Here is an 18,309-nt window from a genome sequence, read left to right on the forward strand (position 1 = left end):
TCGTGGTATTTTCTTCATGAAAACGTTTTATAATGGTTCACTTTTATAATTTGTTGTGCAAGGGTTAGCCCGTGCTTCGATCGTCGTGAATATTGAATGAGTGCAATTTGTCTTGCAAAATTGTGAATAATGAAAAAAAAACCCACTATTCTGTCCGAAGTCTGTACGATAAACAAAGAGCGCCTGATGGTACTGTTTACCTCATATGTGATGTATAAAAGTGTAAAAGGCTGGTTTACACGCCATCAAATTTGTCGGCAAGATTTTGGAAAGTAAACTTGTCGAACACAAAAAATCCGGGCTGATTTTAGTGCCTATCGTGTCTTATAACTGGCCTTTAAAATTATATTTCGGAGCTGTCCAATTAACCCTATAAAATAAAGGTGGTGTAGGTGGGTGACTAGGTTATTTTGTTTGGGAAGAATTTGTTTTCCAAACCTAATCTACTGTGATCAAAGGTGCATGATTGCCATTTTTTGGGTGTACAAATAAGACTACCAACTCAATGTAAGATTTGCTTTACTTTTGGACTGTTTGCAAATTATTTTTTCTCTAAAATCACTTAGCTTTTATCTCAAAAGTCATATGGATCTGCCTTAAACTGGTTTGTGGATTACAAGTTTATTGTTTGATTTAAATAATAAATTTATTAAAAGGGACTTCGCTTTTAGCCCTGGCTAAATCTATATATTATTTATGTCTATTATCAAGTGAAACACAGGTTACAGGTTCCCACACTAGGTAGAAAGTTTGACATTATACATTGGTTTTGTTGCGGTGCGGACGGACTGGCGTACGGTCTCATGATTACCCAAATTTCTCGGGTGGATAGATTACCAAATTTTGTTAGGTATGTGGCTTCGCTCGCGCTTGGAGCTCCGCTAATAACTAAAGTGCGTAGACATACTTCTAGCCTATAATGCATTACTGTAAAAATATATTTCATGTTTTAAATGTAACAGGGACATGAAAAATATCTTATGTTTCTTATCCTAGTATATACACTACTGTGCAAAGTTTTCCTGATAAACCATTAGTGGCAGTCACTAGTGTTGAAATTTCAAATTAATTGATTGCAATTTTTTTGCGTATACGAAATGTTCTATCATTATATTGCTTTCCATTTCTACACATTTTGAGAAAAACTGTTTTTAATTATACTTCAGGATCAGTTTCAACATATCGTCATCGTCAGTTTCTTTAACAGAGAGAAGATCACTTTAAGAGAATGTGGTGACCGTTTTAACAGAAACAGCTCCAACGCAACTTTTAGATAAAATATTTTTTAAAAAGTCAGGAACTTACAATCGTTTGTTGGCAAAGTCCCCTTTTTCTTCTCCCTTTTCTTCGCTTCGGCGAATCAATCTGAAGATAACAAAAGATGAATTGTTCAGCAAAAAACTTGAATGGATAATTTTTGCTTCTAAATGAACAGTTTAAGTGTCAGTTCTTCCTAAGGGCGACTAGCGGACTGAGAGGAGACTGGTACTCGGGTTGTAAAATGAAATTAGTCCAGGTTTGTTCTTCCAAGCGTGATTACAGTTAAATTGTCAATTAAACAGTCAACGGATAAATGATAAATATTGTTTGCATATGAGTAGCTGTAAACACGCATTTGCGTTTATAGACCTAATGACGGATTGATCGCCTGGACATGGCTTTAATGTGCTATCTTATAAAAACAGGTTACAAGATACGATGTGTCCGCCTACCAAGTCACATCCAGAGCTTAATTTAAGTACCTAATGACTGTACGTTGAACCAAGAGTAAAACTAAAAAGCATAAAACTTCTTCTCAATTTGAGTTTTGGCGCTGGTATAGAAATGGGCCCAAATAGAATTAATGAAAAGAAAACTCTCTGGTGAAGGTGATCTTTGAATTCGATTTTCTGGTAGCCTGTTTTCAATTTCTACAGATAATGCTTAGCAGTTTGCTGTTAACACATTGTCTGATGATTGGAGACATGTTCTCAGAAATATTTATAAATGGCTAGAATTATGTTGTACAGGTAACCTGAAGCACATACATTGATAAACATTCCAGATTAAATATAAACGATTCGGGGGAAGTGAGGGAGGGGGAAGGGGGGAGGGGGTGGAGGAAGAGCAAGCAAGCTCATACCGTTTGATAATCAGGGTACATAATGACCTTCAGCGAGCTAACCGTCGTTTACAAATACACAGGAAGGGCTGTAGTCTTAAAAAGTGACATTACAAAACAAACAAATTAAAATAACTGCTATGAAATGAAATATAAACTAACGCCAATTTGTACAAAACAGACACAACAAAGCTCTCAAAGATCAGCTTAAGATTCTGGCTCCTGCTCTCCGTTCTATCTGAAACGAGTTTCAGAATCACACTCAGATGACAGGTAACTTAAATGTGTATTATCTTGTTAGAGACAAACTTAACTTTATAAACAATAGTAATCGATCATCCCTAAGTTTCGCTACGTATTATCTATACCACTTTTGGTATGACATATGACATGGATAATCTATATATAAAATGCTTTCTAAATTCTGTATGAATATGAGTACTTAGACCATACATATAGTCCTCAGCCGGACCAATATCCTTTCGGAGGAAATATAAAAAAAAAATCTAAATTTGTTTTCTTCAGAATATATCTTCTAAGGAAAATATTTTTTGCAAGATAAACGAGAAACTTCAAAATTATATCCATGGCAACTGCCTCAGTTGCCTCTATGCTGAAGGGACCTACAGTGTAACCATGCATTGATACTGTACAAGGCTAAAGGTATGTTTATTCAAAACGTACCAGTCACAGATGAAGGGGAACAGCTCGTACGTCTCGAACCTTGGACGCAATGATCCGCTTGAAATAATTCAGCTCTCCCTGAAATGAGGTATACAATTCAAATTAGTTAAAGTGTCTTCAGATAATCAACAGAGATTGGCTGCCCGGCCTCCAAATTTATATACGCACTCGGCCATGGCCAGAATCTACATAGATGTGGTGGGAACGCCCCTTACTGGAAGGCGAAATGCGATGTTAATCAATCAAATAAATTTTTGTTTTTCAAAAACTTACCAATTCTTGATGAAAGGAGACCAAAGAAAACAGCAGTAAGGTCAGGAACCTTGCAATTGGATAAATGGTTGTACCGTTGATTGGAATATGTAATTTATCTCTTCCTGAAAGAGGGACAATTTTATGTATCAATAAAAAAAATGTTTTGAAGATATCCAATGAAATCATCACTTATAAACACAAAACATTAAAAACTCCAACACCTACAGTGTAAGAAGTAACAAGGAAAGATAATTTAAACAAACTTTAAAAGTTTAACTTGAAACGTCTGTCAGAGCTAAACGCCGAGTCCGGGACACCCTACAAATTATCGAACAAACATACTTAGTTTCGCTGTCGCAACCTAGGCTAAATTAAAAGTTATTTCTGGGGATAAAAAGCCGGAGAAGATAGGAAACTAAGGAAACTACGTACAGCGGAACGTGACCAAAAAAACTTTGTAAAAAAAATATCTTCTCAGGTTCGGAAAATTCAAATTAAACGAGCATCTTTCCTACCTGTTAAACGATTTCAGTAAAATCTCCTAGGGAAATTCTCTGTCTAGTAAAGTTGTCTTCAGTGGTTTGCAGTTTAGATGCCACTGAATAACGATTTAATTTATACTGTGGCCGATAGAAACAAAACAGAAAAACAGAAAGCCTCAAACCCAAAACCGAAACACACGAGCCAAAACGGTAATCTAATAGCGAAAACAAGACAAATCCACAACCAGAAAACAGGAACACAATTCCCGAAACGGAATTAATACATCACCCAAAAGGGAAAGACACAAAAAGCTCGACAATCCAAAACAGAAACAAACAAAAATTGTAAAACTGTAATTATAATTAGCCATAATGCATTTTCTTCTGCCTCCTCCACTGGCTTTCCCACAGGCTAAGTGGGGAGCACAGACTTACCAGTACTGGAGACGCGCGAGACGCGCGAGAAATGACGTAATTTAGACGTATACCTTAAAATGCGAAGCAGCGCCGAGATCCTTGTTCTTGACCCAACAAACACAACAAATTACTGCAAGTGCGTTTTGAATTTACTTTCATCCTGAGTAGAAAATCCACAATGGCTGTTTTTTAGGCTAATCATGGCCCGTACTCAAATCCTGATACACGCGCGCGACTTTGCATATCACACAACAGTAGGAATCTAACCAAAATCGCATATAGCAATGACCACAGGTACCTCGAGCTCACGAAAGAGAATCGTTGTTGCATAACAGAAATATTATGAGGGTTTGTACTGAGATTTAAGCGATCGTTATGAAGGGTCAAAAATAGTAATAAAAATACATCAGAATTCCTTACCTTGTCTCCTTGTCTAAAAATATTGTGTTTTCTTAGCATTTTTGGCCGTTTCAGGGTGATTCCAGCGAGTTTAAGTTCTGCGGTTGACGGCTTATAATATTTCTTTTATGAAACAAGGATTCTCACTCGTGTATACTGCGCACATATCACTAGAAGTGACTAACAGATAAGAACCGAAACAAGGGACGAAATAATTGTGAGCCATGTTTTATGTCACCAATAAATTGTCCGCGTTACCCCATTTTTCGTAAGAGATGGAACAACAATTTTTTTCACTTCCATCGAAAAATATAACAGTGAGCTGGGAGCTATTTTCCACTGCACAAGACTCCTGCTACCGTCAAATGCCCGCATGCTTGCGTAGTTACGGAATACGTCATGAACTTGCATATAGATAAAGTGTGAGGGCGGATCGTAGTGTAATGATAAAAACCTCTTTCTGAAGATCTCCAATCGGAGACAACGAGCGGGGCGCCCGGCACTTTTTTTCCCTTAAGTTTCTGTTTTCCTAAGATGTATTCGTTTATTTATTGTTTGTTCGAGGTGAAAGCTAGTCATATTTTGTGCACCAATCAAGACTAGACGCTCTATTCAGACAACAGCAGTTGCCTCGTCTCTGTACGTCGCTTTACCAGGCCTTCTCAGTGATGTATCGGAGTCGAAAAAACTCGCTCGTACCACGTAACCCTAAACACATAGGCCTTGTGGCCTAGGGAGTAGTATATCGGCTGCTGAAGAGATCTTTGTTTTTGAGCTTCAATATATGATTTATTATCCTGTGAAGTTTCTTGCAGTAATTAACGTTTTATGCTTGAACGGATCTAATATACCTTTCAACTCCTGAAATCACGGGTACGCCTTTCGGACGGAGCGCCTCCGTGTTATAGAGATTACTCCACGGGCATGAATTCGCATGGAAGGTTATAAACCCTTGTGTCTTTGCGTTCTGCAGCTGGACAACGACAGATGAGCATTCGCGCTTAGAAGTTTTGTTTTGAATGTCAGTCCATTTAACAAAATAAAACGACAATTTGTCCTTGTCTAGTTACTACTTAGACGACAAGTTCACATTTTCTATGAGTCAACAGACGTTCATGAGCTCTAGGCGCGTTGCGCTGAGTTGACTATTAATTTTGACTCTTTAGCTTAGAAACGAGAAGAAGTAGTCTAATGGAAAGTCTAATTGTAGTTTTAGTGGAAGACAGACGGTATGTACTTTCTTCGATCCCATATCAAGTTTTGATAAAGATTAAGGGATTTAGGGGTTGACCGAGAGGACAGCATGGCCACGTCTTTTTTTTCTGAAATTTCGTATCATTTTAAAAGAATTCTCAGTAAAATAAAGTTTATTTGATTTGGATCCAGGAAATTTTGGTTTTTCTTCTTGTTACTATTTAAAATAGTTATTCTGTATTTTTGGCAATTTTTAGCTTTTGGTTTCCAGGTGGGATGGCATCATTACTTCATTCACCTTCCTCTTGCTCAGAAACTTGGCATAGACAAATTTGTCAAAGAAGTTGCCATTACTTTGCTTTTCATCAAAACGGTGGCTTGGCTCAGCCCTAAACCCTTGGATGAAATATCCCAAGATTATAAACAGTGATTTTTTTCTGGCCTTTTCACCACTCCAAAACATCGTCATCATTATTTTGTGGCCTGTTTTGAGCAAAAACAAGAAAACGAAAAAAAAAAAAATAATAATAAAGGTTGTCAAGAAATCATAGGCTTAATCCTCTTTGGAAAAAATCCAAAGATAACCGCCACACATCGAAATGTTGTGGTGTTATGTCACCGCATCGAAAAAAACAAACAAACACATTTTCTTTTCATTTTAATTTCTTGCGTTACTGCGCGTAGAATGGCGCGCACCCTGGTACACTGTGTATGTGCGTGGATGGTCGCGTGGATGGTCATGCGCAATTATCAGAGTTTGGTAAGATCCAACGGCAACGATAACGTCGCTTAAAAAGTAAATTTGCTCTCTTTGAGTCCTTATCGCAATTATTCCTACCCATTTACTTTGTCAAATGTACAGTGTAGGCGAACCCTCCTGGAGCTGAATTCCTAGGGACCATATCCTAGCCTGCGAAAACAGCCTTCTCTCCCCGCTCTTCGCCGTTGGAGACGCTTTGCGCGGAGGTTATTCCTCGCGAAACGTCCTCAGTGGCGAAAAGCGAGGAGAAACGGTCATGTAGCAGCTGCTCGGAAGAGAAGTCACCAATGGTGTCTACATGTAACCCTGCTACTGAAAAAATTGAAAGAATGACACCCGAAATTAAGGCATTTTCACGTCTTAGTCGCCAAAAGAGTCGCCAGTTTCAATACCCGGGTTTCAATAAAACCCATAATCGATCATATGGCCATAAATAAGCTTGCAAACCATGCAGGAAACAAGACATACACAAATGTGGTTAAATCCTTTCACATTCGTAGGCTACAGAAACAGCTGTGTTTTCTCCCATAAAAATCCTTACATTTTCGGAACGTTACGCAGTAGTGCCGATGATCTCATCTCGAGCTTGGGCCATATTCCTCGTGCGCACCCGAGAACCAGACCCTGCGGATAGCCTTCGTACATGTAGTATTTCACTACCAGTAGTCCACCATTTTTCCTCAGGATAGTAGATAGAGCGAGCGAAACGCGAGCGCGCGTGAAAATCACCCCACGCGAGAAAGGCGTGACGCGGCTCATTTTTCTCTCTCCCCGTCGCGTATCGCCTTTCCTCGCGTGGGGTGATTATCACGCGCGCTCGCGTTTCGCTTGCTCTACTGTCCCTGAGGACAAATGGGGGACTAATCGTAGTCTAATTTAGTAAGATCCGTATTCGATCATTATACGTTTCTGGGTAACCGCTCGACTACCCCTCCCCTAAGCCAACACTTCCTTCTCACTTAGGGCAAAATGTTGGCTTGGGGGAGGGGTAGCTGGGCAGTTTCCCAGAAACGTATAATCCGCATATTATTCAAAGGATTTAGCGAGAATGTCGAGTTCCTGGGTGCCCCACGGTCGAGGTGGGGAAACAAGTTATTTCATGTAAGAATTGTTGTCATTTTGTCATCAGGAGGGTGCTTAATGAAAAAACGTAAAAAGAAGCTTTAAGGTTAAATTTTTAACTCAAATGTTATGCTCATAGTCAGTCGTCCTTAAGGTCTCTAATCGTTTTCCAGTTGTGCATAAAAAATATCCATAGAGAAAATAAAGAAAAATTCTTGCAATACATTGGATGAAATAAACCGTGCTTATGGCTTGGTAACTGCAAAGAGGATTCAGCTGTTTAAAATATTGTATAATCGGCAAAACCCACAAGATGATAGAATAATATGCCGTACATTAAACAAATAATCACAACTGCACACAACAATGTAGAAAGAGCAATTATAATTCTTAAAAAGCTACCTATCATTGATTTAAAAAAATGCATACAGTACAAAATGTAACATATAAATAGCTATTTTAAATACATCTCTTAGATGTACACCCTTAACAATGATCTACTGCTGGTGTAAAAGAAAACTGCTTAACGTTTCAATAAGACACTACATCTAATTCTGTGCCTGTGGCCATGTGACTAGAGGCCAATGACTGTTGGTCAATGAAGTTTTATTAAGGGAACTGATGATGTGCATAACCATATCAACTCCCCACTTTAGAAAATACAATAATTATTATTTTGTCCCCTCCACCCCCTGTGATGAAGCCAAAAGCTTGACGGATTTAAGAGAAACGATGGAATGCAAGCAGTCTATCTACAGTATATTCCACCGGCCCTGGTTGTTCAACTGTTGGATAACACTATCCACTCGATATACGTCTATCCACGGGATAACGCAATTGGTTTCCCTAATACTTATCTGCTGGATAGTGATTTATCTGGCAGATACCGTAATCCAATGTTTGAACAACTGGGGACTGGTTTTTAAGGCATTCTTGTACTCAATACATCTCACAAACATTGAATTGACTATCTTCTTGATCCCATGAGCGTGTATTGGATCTAAGATGATAAACAGCCACGACGCACATAGTGCCAACTTGGCTTACAATCATTTATATCCACCAAGCACTAGAAGAGTACTTCACTAGCTGCACTATTAAAACTCTATTTTGTAAAAGAGAACCAGGAAGAGACAAAGGCCTATAAAAGGTGACATCTCTTTTCTGTGCCTTGTTTTTGATACTAGGCCAGTATCCAGCCATGTTGAATAGAGCTATCCACCGGATTAATCGCTATCGAGTGGATAAGGATTACGAAAACTAATTGCGTTATCCAGCGGATAGTGTTATCCACCTTTTGAGCAATTGGGGGCCTGGTCAATAGTCGATTTATCATATTGCAAAAAAGAGAACTTTTACTTGTGGGACCAAAGTAAGAAATCCTAAGTGAACAAGATGGACTTATCATGCCTGCTTGGGTATCCAATTAAAACAGAGGATTCGCTTCATCTTGCTGGCTTGTGGGACCAGCCACATAAAATGAAATAAAAACAATACAAATGTACATGTAGCTCATACATGTACAGGTAAAATTACAAGAAATTTTTAGGGTCAATGGCACTTTTTAAGTACAGTGTAGGCTTAACTGCTACATGTGCATTGAAGAAAATAACTGCCTTCTTCAACTGCATACTAGTCATATCACTGTAATATTCACTTTGCTACTCTGCAAGTGTGCAATAACTGCATTATGAACAATACATTTTTACAAACTACAGCTCAGTCTTGGTGGTTACTTTGTCCATTAAGGTTGAATGCATTTTCTTTACCTGAATACAAAAAGGAAACCAAGTTAGTAAAATTTAATGCAATCAAATTGGAAAATGATAAACATACATGTAAAGGATTAATTTCAAGAATGTTCTTAGAAGCTGATTGGAGAAAGTAGTGATGAGCTAAATGTTTTGAGCCTCCACCAAACAACATCAAGAAATACTACCTTACCTCCTTGGAGTATAAATATTATGGAGTTTCAGCATTAACATATACAATGGCAATGGCAGCAAAAATGTCACAAAAAAGTGAATTCATGCTTCTTCAAACTCTTTTGCTCTTATTCTATCTCCTTTAGTTATCAAATGTTGGCAAATTTTTCTGAATTTAAATTCTAAAGGACTTTATCTTAGTTCAGAAATTAAAAAATTAAGTTTTCTTTTGTTCACACCCTCCACAAAATGTGAAATTAGGAAGTTTCACATTGAAGCATTGCAACAACAACAAAGAAATTACAAAAGGCATGATGCATATGCAGAGTTGTTTGGCCAAACTAAACCTGTTGCTTTTTTGCCGTTTTCCTTGTTATTACCATAGTTGTTACTAAAACTCACTATAATTTTTGCTAAGAGGCTACATGTACCTGCACCCTGTTCAAGAGCAATAAAATAATTAATTAGCCATAAGAAAAGTCCTTACCCATCGGCCATGCTCCTTGGCCTTTTTTACTAGTGAGTCATGTTTGTCTTGAAGATGCTGATGTCCATCCTTCAAAAGACGTTTAGAATCCCTGGCTTCCTCTTCAAAATGCTTGTGTTTCAGTATCTTGTGATCAAAGTGATGCAGTTCATTCTGAGTAGATAATAAAATTCAGATTTCTAAGCACTACAATAAATAATTATTGGACAAAGTTTTTGTGACATCTGGAATAATCAGGGTGGTGGTAATTAAGGGTAAATGTCCGAGGCTGATAATACATGTACTTACCAAGACCTTGATTATTCAACATTGAGATGTCAAGTGAACCCATATTATATACATTGTATTGGACAAAATAATGACATTCATACTGTTGCATGGAACAAAGTTTGACATTACTCTTGGAAATAATGCACTGTGTGTGTAAACTAGAAATTAGTCAGTTATCTGCTAGTAAACATACATGTATAATAATAATTACTACTCCATAGGTTCCGTTGTGCTAATTTCCAAAAAGTTTGGCTGAATAATAAGCTTGACAAACATTTACACTACACTGTTGTAATAAAATTCTACCGTATTTTCGTAACTGAGTTGGTATTCTGTTTCATTGTTTCTAAGTACCAAAACCACTCTGAATTTCCAAAGGATGGTAAGCGAAAACCTGTTTAAAAATTCTGGAAATTCCTGGGGAAGGGGGGGTCATCAAAGACCCCCTGGAATAGAAAATCCTGGGGGGTGGGGGGGGTGCAAATCAAAGAGTCTTCCATGGTGGGCGTATGGATATTTTCTGGAACCACACAATACTGTACATGAAATAAGAACACTGTAGTCTAAAACATACAGGTTACAGGCAGCAATGCCACTAAATCCAGCATAAGAGCTTTGCTCTTACAGTAATAAATCATCATGTAATAAACCATCAAAATTTCACAAGAATTGTGATTACACAGGTAAAATTCTGAAAATTTCACGTATAAGATGTAACTTTGTGAAATTTGACATTCATTTTCTCGGGCTCCCACAAGAAATTTTTTTTTGGTGTTACTACAGATGATTTATTACAACTTTAGCCCTTGAAAAATGTAAGAAAGAATGCAATATGCTTTAAATTATTCTGGTACAAGATTTTTGTCCACTGAAAATCAAAATTACTCAATGTCTTGGTGGATTCATCTTAAAAGGCAATGGAAAATTATTAACCATCCGGCCCAAAAAGTGCATGGTCGCAGGGCAACTGGGTTTGACACCCGGGCAAAAAATTGACAACCCTAATTTCATCATGATTTGATACCAATATCAGCCACACAAATTGGTTCTCTTTTAAAGGAGCTGTGTGACGAAATTCAGCCAAATTAGGTAATTACAAAATGCCCGTTAATTAACTAAGAGAAACATAAAAATAACCGCTTAAAACATTAAAGGAAGGTTAAAATAACACAACAGATACAACAGATGCCATGGATGGGCAAAACTGAAGAAGATTGAAACGGATTGAAATTAGCGTTTTGAAAACTGTCCAGCCTAACAGTTTTTCAAAGTGTATCTCTGCTGCATGCAACCTCAAAAAAAAATTGCTCAGGAGACATATTTGTTTGTCTTGAGTCTCTGATTTTCTCATTTACATCTAATTTCTTTGCTTACATGTACTTTAAGTTCCATAGCAATTGAGGGCAAGTAATTGGCAAAATTAAACAAAATGAACTGGACTGCCGTGACACAGCCCCTTTTAATAGTTCATAATCTTATTGACGTAATTATTGTTACATTTTAAAAGGTATTTTTGTATTTTCAGCCCAGACAAGAACAATTTTAGACTTAACTGACCTCTAAGCCTTTTCTCCGCAACACTCAGACATTTCAGAGATGGTCTTTTATGGAGCACAGTTCTTTTTGCACTGCATTATGGGGCGATTTTGCGATAAAGTGGAAATATTTAGATGGTGAAGTATGTTTTACCTTCGAGAAGAGTAATCAGGAAAAGGGCACGATTGTAAGTTCTTTTTTAAAAGTTCTTTGAGATGTTAAGCAGCAAGACAAAAGTCACGTTCACAAACGGTCAGTTTGCCCCGTGCCAAGCCCATGACATCTTTTTTTTAAATCTGTAATGCATAAAACCAGCAGTGTGGTCTTAGTCATACTCAGAACAAGGAATTCAGTACATGTAGATTCAGAATAGTATGAAGCTTTATTCATACTACAGTAATTGAACATGTATAAGACCACAATGATATCCAATTATCCAATTTCAATGAAGAATCACTTTACCTTAAAAGATTCCAGTTCATCTTCACTAATCCCGCCATCCTTAGCTCTTTCCCATAGTTCATTTACACGAGGATCTCGGAACAACTTCTCCTCTTTCTCCCCTGTCACTTTCTCCTTCAACCTGGCAAAGTTTTTAGTCAGTGTTTCATGAGTGTCTTGAAGTTTGACATGTAAGTTTTCAACATCATCGTCTTTCATTATCCCCTGAGAGTAAACAGAGTTTTCAGAGAGACTGCCCTGGTCCTCTAAAATGTTTAAAAGATGTTTGTATTCTTTCAGCTTCTCTCTGTGGTGGTTAAATTCAGTTTCAAGATCATCAAGCTCATCAGCACTGAATTTTCCTAAAAACAAAAATTATAAGTTAAGTTAATAACTACAAATAGAGTAAGAAAATGTACTATGTTTATCATAAACAGAATCACATAATTATTAATAACATAATTAATAACTTAAACTGCAAAAAATATAATAATAATCATAATTTTATTACTTATAATGCACAAGTTCTTATATGTATACATATGTATATGATCAAATGCATGTATATGTTGTAGTTATTCTTTTATCTCAGTTAATTTTGATTTTTCCATTGTTTTTGGGTATGATAATGAATGCTAATGAATTTGAAACAAAGAAAAAATATAAAAATTAACTGAAATAAAAAATTAACTGCAACATATATTTAACCATCCAGAATATTACAAAACAAATCCAGTGAATTGTGGATAGCAGTACCCAGTCTTAAAGAACTTCAGTTGGGAAGTGCTACAGAAAGCACTTAGGCTCGATTACCAGCCACTGTTCGGGAAAATGAGCCTGCAGTCATCCCCCCCGAAAGAGCGGTTGGAGGCGTGCAATTTCCTTTGTTGATTTAAACCAATCACGCTACCGCCTGCAGATTTTCATCTGGCAGAGATTGCCACAGAAATTATCACATCAAAACAAAAAGTAATTCCTTGATTCATCGTATGGTGTAGCGATTTTGACGGCGCAGAGACTAGGCGAAATTCTAGAGTCTGAAGGAACACAACGTTTTGTTCTGTTGTTTGTTGTGAACTCTTCTTTCAATGACTGTTGTTGGAGAGATTTTGCATCTTCAAGGATCTTTTCAAGGTGCTTTAGGTCTCGAAAACTGCTTTTGTTACAGATGTAACCGCCCAAGTTTATATTTGACAGAGGAACATTCAATACGCTGGAAATTCCATCTGGTAAATCACAAACTTTTCCACTTAATTTTTTCAGAGCATCGTTGTTTTGGCCTTTTTTTCCATCCATTCGAAGATCAAAGAAAGTTAACTGCATGTCACAGTGTACAGAAATGAACCGAAAAAGTATTTCGAAAGTCATTTGGGTGGGTACGGGAGTGCTTGATGCAATTTTGAGCCAAATAAACAAGAAAACTGGAAACCAGTTTCACTTCCAGTGACATCGGAGATGGGTAAATTATCAATTTTCCAATTGCGTCACAGACAAGGTCAACGGATCACGCGTCCAGCAGTCTCTAATCGGGGAGTATCAAAGACCGGACCCGGGAGACGGCAGAAATCGAGCCTAGAAACCACTCCAGGGTTTAATTTCTGCCTTTTTCTACATGGACTTGCAGACCCACCATAAAAAAAGGTTTCAGTACCTAAGCGTATCACGGCTGTGTCCTAGATTTTCACTAACAGGTGACTAGAAAATCTTAGTTTTTTCATATAAGTCATAATTATTCTGGGAACCCTAGATTTTACAGGTTCAGAGCACTGGGCTCCCTTCAGTTTTCCTTGGAGGGCAGACTTGCATATAATTAAAGCAGGTTGAAAACTGTCACCTTGGGGATGCAAAAGTGTCACAAACTGAGAGTTGTTACTGTTCCCAGGATAACGTGCAAGTGCAATAGCTGCCATTTTTATAACTGTTGGTAATAGTTATAATTCTATGCCTATGCATGGTTCAATTTGACTGGTTACCATCTCTCCTGGGAGTGGGGAATTGTTTGAAGCAGTTCGGTCCTGGGGGAAGAGGGGTGGGGCAAATCAAAACTATGTTCTCTTTGATTTTGTGAAGTACAATGTGTGTTGTTTCTCACGCGGTTTGCACGATGGTTGCAGACCTCAAGACTACGTATGTTAATAACCTATCAATATCGAAGTCTGTATTTCAAGGTATGTTTTAAAATTTCAAATGAATGTACACAATTATGATGCATACGTGGGGGTGGGCAATAGACCAGCAAGAAAGAAAAAAGTTGCAAATCCCTAGGGGTATGCCCAGGGGGGGGAGCATGGTTACATGTCAAATTGAACCAGGCATTATTGTTTCACTTTTCTGTGGCTCCACCCGGAGCTGGATGTATGCGATTCACTGACTTCCTGTTTCAGAACCACCCGCTAAGGCCTCATACTCAGCCTTTTCCAATAACTGCTAAGTACTTAAGATATAAAACCCAGGGCTCGAAATAATTTTCGGATAGTCTCCGGTCACGATGACCGGCCAAATTCATTTTTGCTCGGTCACGTATCGTTTCTGGCCGGTCAAATGTATATGATGAATTACTCTTTTAGGGGCCCATAAACCGAAGTAAAAACTTGCAAGAGGTGACAGGCCGTACATCTTCACCGGCGTGAAACCTTTGAAACCTTTTATATACTGCTCCATTGAGGAGACTTCTTTCAGGGATCTTACAGTTTAAAATTTGAACGATGACATCGCTTCTATATAGCGGACCAAGATACAGCTCGGTACAGTTTATGTTCAGCAAGGGAAAATTGTGTAAGTTGAGCAGAACCTTTAAAATGTTCAACAGACAATTTATTCAGTTCGCTTGTTTAATTCCTGTTGAATTTGTAGCCCGTTTATCAGATATGTCTACTCAAAAATATAATAATTTTTCCATAGCTGCCGTTATCTTAGAGTAACTGCTTTTCATATCTCCGTAAAGTTTAGGTTTATGCGATCTCAGAGAACAATTTAGCTGTACACAGCACATAGTACAACCTTTCATGTTTACATTACGCACGCGGCCGATTAACACATCAATAAACTTACGAAGAGTGAAATAATTATTGTAACGTTGCTATGAATTATGGTCCCTTTGCAGTACACTGCTTTTGATAATATTTATTCCGCTTAAGGAATTAATTTATATGCAGGGACAAATGTACAACTTGAAAATTACTAATAAAAGTGGAAATATTTGGTAATTTTGTGATCGGAAGTGGGCGAATTCCGATGTCTGTTTCGATGCGCGAATTGTAAACAACGGCTCTAGTTGCATGTCACCAGGAAAACATAGCAAAGTTCCGCAATACACAGCGACTCGATAAATAACAACTGAAGCAACTGAACAGCAGGAACCTTAAATTTATTTCATTTTCAATACGATTGAATTTTGACCGGTCAACATGACCGGCAAGACGAAAGTTTGACCAGTCAAATCCACAATCAGTCCGGACATTGTCCGTTGACCGGCCGTTATTTCGAGCCCTGAAACCCTACCACTGTAGCATAATATTTTAGATTTGAAACAATAGACAGATTTACAGTGTGGGCTTTTCACCCAAGCCTTTGAGCTAACGTGAAGCAGAGGCCTAGGTTAACCTTGTTTTGATTGAGACGTTACTGAGGGTGTAAGCGACTCCAAGTCTGCTATTCAGGCTACCTTCTGTTCTTATTACAATTATACTGAAAACAAATTAGTGCTAGTTAGGATAAGAACCGTATGATATTACATAGTAAAGAAGGAAGGGTTGTGTCAAACCCCCAGCCTCGTTTCCACCTACAACTGTAAAATTAGCTATTTATTATTTAAAAATTTATACTACTACATGAGAAATTTCTGCAATTTGATTGGCTTAGAGCAGTGGTATTTCAGCTTAATTTGAAATACCTACATGTGAAAATTACAAACCGTTTGTGGGTAGTAGTATAAACAAATAATAGCATGATTTGTACGTGATATTTGACATAAATACCATTTGTGATATTTCAAAATTGTCTCAAATTTCACTCGCCTAACGGCTCGTGAAATTATGTTTAACAATTTTGAAATATCACTCGTGGTATTTATACCAAATATCAATACAAATCATGCTATTACCTATACTAATTTAAAAATCATCTTAGCACAATTTTAGAAAATTTTATTATTATGCAGACCCTTAAATATCTTCATAGTATTACTTAGATACTTGAAGAAAGTTCATTAATTCATTCGAGATCAAACCAGGAGTAGGAGGAGCTGTCGTGTACACAAACCTTCCTTTTGGACAGACTCCCACAACTCGTTCAAGCGTTTATCGCCATGTCCCGCCGTGTTGTCCTTGATTTCGTTCCCATCGTCAACTAAGTGATCCAAGCCAAATCGTTCCAGCAAACGAGAAAATTTGCGCCTTAGCATCGCTTCCATTTCACCATCTTCGTCTCCACCGTTGGCTTTTAATTCTTTCCACCTGATTTCTGCTCGGTCTTGCAGCTCGAGGAATCGGCGAAACTCACTCAATTTTCGTTCTGACATTTTGTTTTGAGCCTTTTTCCATATCATGCTGAGCTTCTTTATTCGAAATGGATTCTCTTCATCACCGTTAAGCTTACCAAGACAGCCCTGGAAAACCACAAAAATCACAAACAACCACGACAATACCGCAAACGACGCCATTTTGCAAACTGCGAAAAAAGCCAGGCATGCATCAGGTCGGCATTATATTCTACCCACCAAAACCACATCGATCGAGAGGGACTGAGATTGAATTTTGGACACCTTGTGACATGTTATACCAATGAAAGATGCCTACGATGTTTTGATGTATTCGCCTCTCGAGGATCCGCCTTTCTTTCGCTTTGAGCTTTACTATATTTGGGAGATCGCGTTCTCGCCAACAAAGGATGAATATAGTGAGTATAACTGTATTTTGGCAAATATTGTTCATGAAGTTTTAAAACATGTTTCAGATATTTCATGGGTCTACGTGATACACATCTAGCCACGAACACTGTTGGTGGTTTTGGTGGATGTTGAAGTCTACATCCACCAAAACCACTCGACCTGTCCAGACCGCACATATGAGCCTTTACCTACAACCATTGTTAAATCTCCAAAGAGGCAAAGGTTTTAATTTTTTTAGGCGCATAGTTACGCTTCTGCAAAGTACTGACGGGCTTTTTAAGATAAAGCATAATAATTATTGACACAATGGAAATTTTAATCATGGTTTTTACAAGTTGTTATTGTTTACACATACAAAATTTTTATTTTTTTACTTTTATCCCCGAAAACAAACAAGAAGATCATGGCGGGAATTTTAAGTTACGAACCCGCGTTCGATAGGAAAATTGCTGAGAACTCATCGCAGAGTTTGAAACGAGATCGACGACCAAGTTTTCCTGCTTCAAAGTGGACAAAGATTTTGGGAACTTTGGTGTGTATCCATTACTGCGCTTTTCACAAACATGCCAATTCTGAAGTTCAAAAGCCAACTGACGATTGCATTTTTCGCTGCCGTCAATCATCTTAACGGACCTCTCAGAAAATAAAACTTTACTTTAACGGGTTCAAAAGGTCAAGGTTTGTGATTTGTGATTGGTGGATTTCGATCCGTTGAAACTCGCTGTAATTTACACCTAGCTACCCTGGTTCCAGAGGTTGTTCTTGATTTTTCTCCGGGTGAGAAAGAACGAGCACTTACCAGCGAGCTTCGCGATTCGTTCTCGCCGCTTTGCTCGTTTCCAACATCTTACTAACATCTCAGTCATTATGCATGAAACTGTACCCCCCTGATATATTTTCTGCACCCCCACAACTGTGAAATGGACGCAGCCTTTCTCGAGCCTTTCTCTTTCTTTCAGCACCCAGGACAGAAGTGTAATACACTCTGCTGGTATAGTAGAATTCCGACTTCACTAACGCTAGAGCCCTGGTGGTTCAGTGGTTAGAACGTCCGATCTAGTATTCTGATGTTCGGTTGTTCGTGCATATCATCCGTACATTTTCCGAGAATCTTCGGTTACGACTTTTAAGTTATTCAAAATTCAATCTCAGTCCCTCTCGATCGATGTGGTTTTGGTGGGTAGAATATAATGCCGACCCATGCATCACTGCCGACACGCACTTTTAAGGTAGCGCGCGAGGCTCGTGTCACGCGCGTCGCGACAAGACCGCAGGGTCATGTGGGTAGGCAACCACCGTTTCCAATGATTTGTAAATTTTTCAGACATAAATTTGTCATTTGCCTATTTAGTTTACACTCTTGTTTTTAAGAAGTAGGCTATCACTGTCTTGGCCTGATGCATCCAAG

At 38.1% G+C, this 18,309-nt stretch overlaps 1 protein-coding gene and 1 long non-coding RNA gene across 2 annotated transcripts; both read right to left on the reverse strand.

Annotated features, from left to right (window-relative positions):
• Positions 1–1,195: 1,195 nt before the first annotated feature.
• On the reverse strand, positions 1,196–3,729 carry LOC140927257 (uncharacterized). Its single transcript, XR_012164552.1, has 3 exons — positions 3,556–3,729; positions 2,786–2,863; positions 1,196–1,365 (listed from the first exon to the last, which is right to left on the reverse strand). It is a non-coding gene; the product is annotated as an uncharacterized lncRNA (long non-coding RNA).
• A 3,992-nt stretch (positions 3,730–7,721) lies between these two features.
• On the reverse strand, positions 7,722–16,701 carry LOC140928818 (alpha-2-macroglobulin receptor-associated protein-like). Its single transcript, XM_073378599.1, has 4 exons — positions 16,274–16,701; positions 12,035–12,375; positions 9,767–9,919; positions 7,722–9,123 (listed from the first exon to the last, which is right to left on the reverse strand). Exons 1-4 carry the CDS (start codon positions 16,671–16,673, stop codon positions 9,067–9,069), a joined length of 951 nt encoding a protein of 316 aa, XP_073234700.1. The 5' UTR covers positions 16,674–16,701; the 3' UTR covers positions 7,722–9,066.
• Between the last annotated feature and the right edge of the window lie 1,608 nt (positions 16,702–18,309).

This window comes from Porites lutea, chromosome 2, assembly GCF_958299795.1.
Source record: "Porites lutea chromosome 2, jaPorLute2.1, whole genome shotgun sequence".
Lineage (NCBI taxonomy): Eukaryota > Metazoa > Cnidaria > Anthozoa > Scleractinia > Poritidae > Porites > Porites lutea.

What these genes read in the sequence shown, in the direction of transcription:
- LOC140928818 (XM_073378599.1), bottom strand. Translation starts at nt 16,673, where the DNA reads ATGGCGTCGTTTGCGGTATTGTCGTGGTTGTTTGTGATTTTTGTGGTT. An exon ending in ATGAACTGGAATCTTTTAAG is followed by an intron (nt 9,920 to 12,034) that starts GTAAAGTGATTC and finishes TTATCTACTCAG; the next exon opens with AATGAACTGCATCACTTTGA. An exon ending in CCAAGGAGCATGGCCGATGG is followed by an intron (nt 9,124 to 9,766) that starts GTAAGGACTTTT and finishes TTTTGTATTCAG; the next exon opens with GTAAAGAAAATGCATTCAAC.